The 11123-nt window shown below is 38.1% G+C and overlaps 1 protein-coding gene across 12 annotated transcripts in view; it reads right to left on the bottom strand.

The window, feature by feature from the left end:
- Positions 1–8837, bottom strand: part of eef1da (eukaryotic translation elongation factor 1 delta a (guanine nucleotide exchange protein)) — a 13059-nt gene extending 4222 nt beyond the window's left edge. Inside the window, exons 1-5 of one of the 12 annotated variants that reach the window (XM_034887800.1) lie at positions 8708–8805; positions 8207–8228; positions 7207–7242; positions 3132–3246; positions 777–833 (exon numbers count right to left, since the gene is read on the bottom strand). In XM_034887800.1, the coding sequence (XP_034743691.1) occupies positions 777–833; positions 3132–3246; positions 7207–7220 (186 nt within the window). In that variant the 5' untranslated portion in view covers positions 7221–7242; positions 8207–8228; positions 8708–8805. Of the gene's footprint in view, positions 1–776; positions 834–3131; positions 3247–4541; positions 5205–7206; positions 7243–8206; positions 8229–8707 lie in introns of all 12 variants that reach the window. The other 11 variants (XM_034887795.1, XM_034887796.1, XM_034887804.1 and 8 more) reach the window with 11 other exon arrangements.
- Positions 8838–11123: the final 2286 nt, after the last annotated feature.

Genomic DNA, 11123 nt, shown 5'->3' with positions numbered 1-11123 from the left:
ACACACACACACACACACACACACACACACACACACACACACACACACACACACACACTAAAATGAACTCCTTGATCCCCAAAATGAACGACAGCATGCAAATAAAATCATTCATTTAAAAAGGGAAATAGTTTAACATTTTGGGAAAACTTATTTGCTTTCCTTCAAAGAGATGAGAAGATCCACACCAATCAAAAACAAAACATGCCACTTTAGTGTTTGTATTGATTAGAGTAACAAGATAAAACGTTAGAGAACATGCTGGCAGGCAATTCTTTATATAAATCTTTGAACAGAGCCATGCTAGCAGTTTACCTGTTTCCAGTCTTTGTGCTAAGCTAAGCTAAGCTAGAACAGATATAAGTAGTATTGGTCTTCTGACTAACTCTCGACAATGTGAAAGTAGTAAAAGTTAAAGGAATTTTATTTCCCATAATGTTAAACTGGTTTAAGTTAATCAATTGTTGATTACTTGATGAAAAGGCCATTGTCACTGTATATGAGAATTGAGCTTTCAAGATAGAACATTTGATCATAATGAATAATAATCAATAACAATCATCCAGTTCATTATAATTGCCACCCCCTAATTCTGAATCCGTTGTGTGTCAAGTGTATGAAGCTTAAAAAAAGAAAAGAATAAGATGCAAGATGGTGGTGCAGGATTAGGCATCTTAGTGCTGCCATAACAGTAGCACACTCCACACCAGGCAGCAACAGACAGTTCTCTTTGCAGTTCCCAGGCCTGAGCAGCAACACCGGATGCGAAGACTTACATTTCTGTGCTGCCGTTTTTGCTGGCGCCCCTTGGGCTGCTGCAGAGAAGTTTTCACCTGCACCCGGCAATGTAAAAGGTGAAAGTAAGGGGGTGGGGGAAACCACAAGACAAAAAGAAAAAACTGCTTGTAGGAAGAAAGTTGGATGCTACACATGCTTCAAAGTCAGCAGTAATAGCATAGAAAATAATGTCAACATTCTCAGAAATGGGCTGAAACATTTTAATACTGCATTAATCAACTTTTTGCAACACCACCAAATCAAATGACTGAATAAAAAGTCACAAGTAGTGCCAAAATTGGCAATATTAACCAATCCAGCAACCCCTTCAAGGCAGCAATTTCCAGCAATACAGTAGCTTTTTTTCCTTACACATACAGCTTACACTGGGAACACACCGCTCTTAAAGCAATTTCAATGTAAGTTATGGGGGACAAAAATCCAGTGTTTTTCCCACGTGAAAATTACCTCTGAAGTTCAGTTGACGCAAATATGAGTTTGCCAAATTGAGTGGGCATGATCCAAATAAGTCCTTTTAGTGAAGACCTCCATGCTAGTTTCTGTCACAGAAAGCATTTGCTTGCTGAGAAATGTGACAAGGTAATAACTCAAAGAGGGAATTTGGCTGTATGGACTGGAACAACTACAGCTACCAATAATGTTTACTATGCATAGGGGTATGCAAATATTTCTTTTTGGACATACTTAAAAACATGTGAATTTATCCTTTATATAGGTAACATTTCAGTAGCTAACAATGAGAAAAAGCAAATTGTTCCTTTGAACTCTTACAAAAAATAATGTTTAGTATAACCACATTTATACTGCTAACGATATAGCAATGATGTAAAGACACACAGATACACAACTTAATGACAGATTGCAATCGAGATTATAGAGGAAGCAAGCAGAGAGGGTGAATGTGTCAAACAGTGTTTTTTTGCACACAGAAAATGTTTGCATGAAGTAGGGCTGCACAATTAATCAAATTTTAGTCAAAATTTGCGTGATCGAGCAATTTTTATTTTTTAAATGCGTCAATTTATACAACGCTCCGTTTTTTTTTTTGCATAGCGCATCCACTACTCCGTAAACCCCTGCCTGCTCATGAACCAGTCAGAGTTGTCCCTTTTATAGCGAAGCTTAGTTTCTAGATGGAGACAGTCACAGAGGACAGAGTAATGGGAGGAAAAATTCAACAGATAGCAGTTGGTTATTCGGTCTTAAGGTTTACCAGTAAACGCAACATTTTGTCCCGTTTGTGTTGTTATTCAGACAACCGCAACCAGTGCCAGGCGGTGCAAGTTAGCGTCTGTTAGCTCCTCTGGGACGCACCGGTGCTAATGTCCTTGCATCCGCTGCAATGTTGTTTTATGGATATGGTTTAATTTTGCGTTACATGACCGATTTCTCTGTCAAGCCGTGCCTGTGTTTGGGTCTCTCCTCTACTCTCTCTCCTCTTACTCTCACAAAGACAAAGAAACATGCAAAAACAGACCAAAGCAGGATGAACCATCCAGAAAACATTTAGGATGACTCAATTTAAAAAAAATGAAGCAAGGAGGAATTGTGAGGAACATTCACAAGGAAATGTGAGCTACATGCTAACGTTTGCCTCATGATAAAATGTAAAAAAGGTTACACACATTTTGGCCAGAGGTATGAGGGTAACATAAACCCTGGATGGTGCAGCTGTCATTTTCCCACTACAGTACATGTACTGAAATTTGAACCATTTCCATTGAAACTACTTTCCACTCAAGACCCAGCAAAATAAGAACTCAACAACATAATCTGTTGATCATCCAAAGTAACCAGGACATTCTTTCTGTAAAGACACATTTCCCTCTTTGTGTTTGGGCAGCAGTAGGGGAGCATCTCTGAAAAAACCCAAAACTATCTGCTTTAAATCACAAAAAGGTAAGGAGAAGTCATAAGGCATTCTGGGTTTTGAGTGAAACAACCCTTTAAAAAGACAAGTGATCATTCTCCAATCTACGTTGTTTAAGGCTTATGCACAAACTCTACTGTCCTGCACAGACAGCTGCCAAACCACCTGACCCCTCTCACAAGAACGAACCACTTCTAAATCGAGCGACTTAACAGGCCACTGATTGACAGGGCAGCATGAGCCGAGTATGTGTCAGCCACAAGACGAAGAATCTTCAAAAGATAGCAGCAAGAGACAAGAGGAGGATTGAAAATTAAGGTTGTGTAAAGTAAAAAGTCCTTAATTCTAAGAATGATCAGGTTGACGGACATTAAACAAGGTCCTGGCTACAAAAGCTTTGCTTTTGTGCTGCATAAAAACAGGTTTTCAAAAAGCTACTAAAAAAAATGTTTTCTTGTTTTACCTGTGTAGAGGGTCCGTTGGCTCCTTCGTAGAAGCACTTTTCCGCCTCATCGTAGCGCTGTTTGTCAAACCAGATGTTCTCTGAGGCAAGGCACTGCAATCCACTCATGTTGGTACTGGGGGAGGCGGGAGAATTAGTAAATAATTTATTTTATTATAGCACCTTTTACAGAAGTCACACAAAGTGCTTCATAAGAGTCAAATGTGTTAAAAGACCAAACAAAAAAATACAAATAAACTGTAAAATAAAACAAAAACAGCAATTTTATAAAGACAATGCAAAAAAAACAGAGCCATAACAAGGCATTTAGTTGTTACAGCCAGCACAACCAGTGACAAAAAATGATTGACAGAGCATTATTAGATGCTTGACCAGGACATAACATGTTACAATATCATGCAAAGCCACAGATGGAGTTGTGACACAAAAGGCAGCCAGTTTCAACCATATACACAGTAAATTAACGGCAGAATTAACAGTTTCTGTAAAATAAAAAGCAAACATTAAAACAAATGCATATATCCTACTGCATATATGCTTTACTTCCCTTTTCATTCTGCTGACATGCTAGCACACCAGACAGGCATCTACACATTCCTCAGTCAGTGAAACACAGTTGCCTGGTTTGCAAAGTCTGGATTATAGAACAAAAGGTTGGTCGCTAACCGTTCACAAGCCCCCTTAGTGATAGCAGAGGTCCACTTCATTGTGTGATTATCAAAAGAGGCCCAGTATACTATAACATGTCAGTAAATAATGGCATGGTGTACACTAATACGTCTGTGACACAAGGTCAGCCTTGTGTTAAAAAATGCAAGGGACTGCATTGATGCAGGCATAGGTAAGGAAAATTAAAGGCTTGTCAGATGCCAAAACACTGCAGATCGCTGTATAATACTCCAACACAGAACTTTACAACACTGGAAAGTTATCCCTGTAAAATATTTTTTACCTTTAGTCACATTGATCACAAGATAAATAGTAGAAATACAGCAATAACATTACAAATACTAAACTGGCCACTCAAGTGCCTTGCGATGATGTTGCATTGCGGCAAAAGTTGAGTGAAGTTTTGCCAAGCCCTGTGTTGGCACCCCTGCTGCGTCAGTGAATTGACGTTTTTTGTGCATTTATTTTCTTGAATGCTTAAATTTTTCCAAATGTGGCCTAAAATAAAATTCCAGACAAAGGCTCATCTAAAAACACTTTCTACTATTCTCTTATCATTCATAGCTTTTACCCATTACCTTTGACCATATTTTAATATCTCATAAAAATAAAAGAAATGTCTTAAAATAAAATATAGGGGTGTCGTTATTAAGCATTGGCTAGATTAGCATAACTGAAAAAGGCCACACAGAATGCATGACGGACAAAATAAACAAAAAACAATAGTTAAACCGAAAACACATCACGTCTCTGCCATTCCCTGTACGAGACGTGCCATACTTCTCCCATCTGGGCTTGCTTTTCGTCTCAGACAGGCCCCTCTTCCTCTGGGTCGGCCCCTTGCTGCCCTTGCCCCCCTGCTCCGTCTCAGAGGAGGTGCGGTCACGGCCTCTACTGTACTGATGGTGGGGGGTACCAGAGGCCTTCACAGTGGTGACAGGGTGCCCAGCATCCTGCTGTTGAGCAAGGTTGCGTCTAGAATGGAAGGTCATGTAGCCTCTGGTGTTTGGACTCCTTGGAGAGGATGACAGCGGTCCGTTGCCATTAGAGGCGAGCCGCCGTTGGTAGTTGCTCTCGGCCTGCTCATAGGCGCTGCGGTTGTACAAGATTCCTTCTGCCTGCATGCCCTGGAGGATGGGGCTTTGACCGTAGGAGCTGCTCGCTTCCATGGAGGTGCTCCACCACTCCTCTTCAGCCCCAAAGCTGTGGCTCTCTGATAAACGCGTGCGTCGCCGCTGCCTTCCAAACTGGACTTTATCCCCGCTGACAGTGCTTTTCTCCATAGTGGGATTATTACCCTGCCTGAAGGTCCCCACTGGTACAGCATGCTGAGGGTCTCCTCCTTGCTGACGGTTTGGCAAAGACTGATCCATTTGTTTATTAAAGGGGTCTCTTCTCTACTCACTTTAGTGTTCATGAGGAGAGAAAACAAGCAACAGGTGGAAGCTAGAGCTATTAGTTCTGTGTGAAGTTAGCATCACAAAGACACTTTGCTGGTTAGGAGCATCAAGGAAAGCTCATAAACAGCTGATGTGTGATGCCAATGTGGTCTTGCGGGCAAAGAGACGGTGGATTGATCAAAAAGCTTACATTTACTATATCATTTTTTTCCTTTATAGGAGGAGTGCCATTAACCTATCTGAAAATAGATAAATCAGCCAGAGAATGAACAAGTTTTCATTTGTATGCTTTTAGGATATGACATAATTGCCAAACAAGTAATGACAGTTCATTGATCAATCTCACAGTGGACTTTCAAAAACCAAAGACAAAACAAACAATGCAAAGTTTAATGCGGCTAACACAAAGTAACTTAAAAGTGAGAATGGGCAACATTTAGGTTAGGATGTGTTTGCAGTGTTTCCTCATTACAAAATCTGTAGTAAAATTAGTTTTTGAATTGATTTTATGATTCATAAGCAATTTTGACTTTACACAGAGTGATTTACGTAAGAGCGAGGCTGTTATAGTGAATACAACCTCGACAGGGTGATCAGCCTGAAGGGTTGCACGATATTGACATAACATTTGTGATTTTTGTATGTCTCTTTGAGCTCTTGTCGTACTCTGTGCCAGTAGAAAAAACACTCTAGCAAGGCTTGTTTGACTAGCACTGGCGTATTAACTGCAACAGGGTTTTTTGGGATAGTATCATGCACCCATGATTCGTTCCATTTTGTTGTCTCCATTTCTTCATTTACACGGTCATTTTGTCGAAATATGGAGTGTCACCTGGTACACTCCATAGGGTTTGTCACGTCGTGGCCCATTCGCTGACGTGCACTAATGTGCAAGTGGCACGGTAACCGGCCAAAAAAACATGATCATTACAGCGTTTCAGGCGGACTCTAAATCAAACAACTTAGACACACAGTCAACGGGCGGGACGCATTGCTCCACAAAGTATTGCATACTTATAACACTTTTGACATAATATTGTGCAACGTGATTTTGTGATAATGATATTAAGTCAATATATCATGCACCCCTATTCCATAGCAACGTAAACTCTGTAGCTGATTATTGCAACCCTCTGTCTATTACTCAACACACCTTACAGGCTTTGGTAGTATATTTTATGGGGTTCTGCGGTGGTGGAAAAATTACCCAGCTGTTTTAATCACTGCAGGAATTGACACAACATTAACTAAAAGGGCTATCGGCCCAAATTCACATTAAACTTAACATTTACGTTTCCGGTAAAGTGAGACACGGTGAATGGCTTCTTTGGGAATATTTATGTTGACGTTTATGTCCTCATTCATCTCGTTTCCTTTATGAACATCCATTAACATGTTGCAATGTAGCTAAGCTAACTAATTAGCATTGTCACTTTGGCTGTTACAGCTTAGCGATCATAGACGGTATAAAAAAATGGATATGGAATGGATAATGACAAGTGAGGTGCAAAACTAGACCAAGGCTATTCACGGATGCACTGATTTATTGGTAGAACACTGGTATCAGCCTGGTATCCTCAGTACTGGTATCATCTGAATGTTGGATTTTTTCCACACACACACTTTTTTACAATGTTGGATTTGGAAATTTAGGTTTTTGTTGGGCTATGTAGCCAAAGTACTGAAAGATTGTCATTGAGTAGGTAATGTTGGTGTAATGCTAGCAGACTAAAAGGGCTTTTGAAGCAGCTAGTTGTCATATGAAAAGATGTAACAAAAGGTTGTTTCATAAATGTGTATAATCTAATTTATGATTATTTAAAAAGTGTTATAATACGGGTAGGAATAATGTAGATCAGTTCTTTTTCATAATGAAGAATTCTTTGTTACCATGTCAGAAAAGGGGGAACAAGTATTATCTGATTAATGAGGAAACACTGTTTATGCATTAAATTCTTCTTGTGAAACATCAAAAAGGCCAACCTGTGCAACAATGTCTGGCTCACCTTTGTTTTGGCATGCTGGAGGATAAGGTACACTACCTATTGTGGAATGGGATAGTTCTCAGAGTAATTACATAGGTTTGAATTATATTGAAAAATCATAGAATACAAACAATATGTTTTTGATAAAAGCACTACCTACATCACAACCAAGACATTATTTACATTGTCAAGCATAAACTAAAGAAGCCAACCACAAAAGGAAAAATAAAACAATTTACAAAAAACAACTTAAAACACGAGTGATGCATTATTTATAGCATTCTTAGTGCAGATATATACTCAAAGTTGCCAGTTTTGTTGTAAGGTAAACCTAGCCTTAACTAATGCAGTAAGATACCTGTCATAAATCCTACCTTTGTTTTAACCAGATCATTGAGGTAGCAGTTTTTAGCTGTTGAATTATACTGTGTTAATCTGAGGAGTTCTAATATTTTCTTTTCCATTAGCTGAAACAATGAGTCGATGAACCCAAAACATTAATTAATCAGGTTACTTTAAGTTAAAATGCCAAACAAATGCTTACACTAACCTCTTACCTTTAAATATGTATAAATGAAATATCTTTGGGCTTTTGACTGTTGGTTGGACAATGTGAGGTATCTGAATGTGAGCTCCAGTTCCAGGAACTGTGATGGCCATTTTATAGACAAAAATATATTTGATCAAAAAAAAAATAGATAACAATAACTGTAGACGAAACACCTCAGTAAAATGCAGACTGTAAAAATATGCAATACATTTTAACAGCACAAAAAACTGAACCCTCCAAAATGACCTTAAAGTTGAATTAACATCTCTGTGAAACCGTTCAATTAAAACATTTTAACCTTCATAAAAAGGTAGGATATAGTACAGGCCTGCTGTATTATACTGCACTATTTTAGCTAGGATGTACTAACTGGTAACCCGGTGCAAAGTACTTCCACTACAACGTTAGACAGCAATAAACCAATGCATGTGTTAGTTAGAGCATCAGCTGAAAAACAGCTGCAAAACTCACCTTTGGTAACTGGAATTGGAAGCTAATGTCCAACAGAGAAATAAGAGACAATACAAAAATGCTTATAAACTACAAATACAACCACGACTGTTTTTTGTTAAAGGTTTAAATAAAATGTACATTAAATGCGTTGAATACAAACTATAATTATCTCAAGTCATGGAAATGGGGGGCACACACAAAAATAACTAACTTGCAAACAATTTGTCACTTTAGAATCAAAGAAAGAAGTGAACTCGTATAACAGTCACAAATGAGGTATATGCCACAGTAAAAGTGATAGTAATACAAGTAGAACGTTGTGTTGTACTGTGGCAAACTGTTGCTTTCTCGCACTGACACTTGTCTAGCAAAAGTTTTTGACAGTCCCAACAACTTGTAGCTAGTTTGTTTGACCACGTGGCGCTCAAAAGCTCTAAATTCATTCTTTGTGAGTTTTTAACTAACAATACACTTTTTGTTATCTTCCAGGTCATAAAAATACAACTCTTCTGCACTTACTCTTGGCTTTATTCGACGTTTTATTGCTCATGAACTGTCCCTTAGCGTGCTGTAACGGCAGTAATCCGACGGTAGAAGAGGACTTGCATTAGCAGACTGCCTGTATTATTCAGTGACAGAGGGCGGAGGGACGATAGATTTTCCATTACTGTATCGATGATTTACGTTTTTGTTGAATGTTTATGGCAAATATAATGAGAAAACAAGCACACCCACATTGGAAGAAGTCATTGTCTATGAATCATGAAAAGAAGAAGACATTCGTGTTTTCGATATAGTTTATACCGTACCTTTCAGGATGGTATGATCCATTTTGGCCAAAACGTCATTTCCCAGAGTTCAAAGCGAACCTGTCAGCTAAGGTTGCTTTGATGAGCATGCTACGTCCTACAGTCAAAGCATAGATAGGCTGTGGCTGTGTACGCAGTTTAATGTCTGTCAGACTATGAGCAGTTATATGCTGCGTTCTTTTGTGGGGCGCAGCCATGAATCTATAATAACAATAATAATAATAATAATAATAATAATAATAATAATGTCTATAATGGCCAAGTCTCATACATAAGCTATGATTTTATGTGTTTAGTTCACGCAATAACGAATCTTTAAAAATAAAACTGGACTAAATGTTGAAAATGTTAAGTTTAACCAAGATGTAAATTCATTGTGCAGCTAAATACCTATTCCTTTCTTGTCCTGCAGGGGGCAGACTAGTCAAGTCAATATTAATAGACTCTAATCCTTAATTAAAAACTGAATTAAAAAGGCTTGGTGTAGAATACCCCCTGCATAATTTGTGAAACAAGGACTAAAAAGTTAATAAAAAACGCAAAATACACAATATAAATAAATAGCATGCGATCAACCACACACAAGATTGTCCACAGTTCCACAGCATGTCAACCACAAGTTTATGCATTGAAAGCAAAAAACCAAGCGTTAGTTATCCGCTAACGCATGGTTTCTTACCTGTTGGTCTATTGGACCAACAGGTGAATTGGATGCTGTATTTTTGACCTTGTCATAGTGTTTTTTGGCAATGTCGGAACAACTAAAACTGAACATGCATGATGAAGGAAAACAAGAGGAAACATATAGATAGTGTCATCAGCTCTTACATCTCTCCTGTAAAATAGAGATTGATCAGTTACATCTGGCAGCTTCAGAAATCTGACAGAAGTCAGAAATCTGGCCTCAGCTACTTTCTGTTTCAAAGAGTGTTGTAATCTTGTACAAAATGATGAGAAGCTTGTTGAACCCATGAGGACATCACGTAATCAGACCAACATCTTATTCACATTTAGTCAGTCAGGCTAACCAATAATGTACAACTTTCATCTAATCTTTTCTTTTCAAAAATCAAACAGGAAAAGCAGCAAAAGTTAAATTGTGACAATTTCTTAAGGAGTTCTTCTCAATTGACTGCCAATTTATGATTGATCCTTTACAGCAGATCTACTCTACAAGGACCAATCTGCAATGTTAAAATTAGTGAAACATCCTTCTTTGACTTTGTTCTGGGAAGGAGTTCAACAACACTTTCACTGATTGGCTGATTCATTCCTGCATCATCAGACTTTTTCTGCCCTAGTTTGTTATCAGTAGGTACATGTGATAGCATTTCCTTTTTTTGAATTGTGTGTGTCCCATATCTGGTTGTACGTGTCTACTGGGTTATCAGCAGAGCCGCATTTAACACCCGTGACATAGAAGTTAGGCCATGAATGGCAGGGCAAACAAATATAACTTGGTCTATTTGCATAATGTAGTGGAATAAATGCTATAACACTGATCTTATTGCAATCAGAATTTATCATTAGTGTCTTGATGTCTTGATGTTTAGGGCTGCAACTAACGATTCTTTCCATTGTTGATTGTTTAATCAATAAATCACCTAATCTATTAAATATACTGTATATTGGAGATGCCAAAACCAAACCTTTTTGATTTGATTTGGCAGTTTTGCTTGAAAAATGACTAAAACAACCACAAAGAGACTACAAAATGACTACAAAGTGATACCAACAACCACAAACAGGCACAAAACGAAAACAGAGATGCACAATTTCTATAAAGAGACGTGAAACAACTTCAAAGAGATGCCAAACAACCACAAAAAGATTTAAAATAACCCCAATAAGACCCATAACAACAACAAATCAATGCAAAAGAAAGTACTAAAAGTGCCAAATTACTACAAAGAGATGTGAAACAACCTGAAAGAGACGACCAAAAAAGGACCCTAATGAACCACAAAATGACTACAAAAAGAAACAAATTGAATCCGAATATTTCCTTTTTTTTGCGATAGGGAATCTGAATGTTTGTTCTGTTTTGGACAGTTGGTTGGAAAAAAGAGATTTTAAGATGATACTTTGGGCTCTGAAAACATGGGATTGGTATTGTTACTATTTGA

Source organism: Etheostoma cragini, chromosome 12, assembly GCF_013103735.1.
Source record: "Etheostoma cragini isolate CJK2018 chromosome 12, CSU_Ecrag_1.0, whole genome shotgun sequence".
Taxonomy (NCBI): Eukaryota; Metazoa; Chordata; class Actinopteri; order Perciformes; family Percidae; genus Etheostoma; species Etheostoma cragini.
This window is presented reverse-complemented; position numbering and strand designations above follow the sequence as displayed.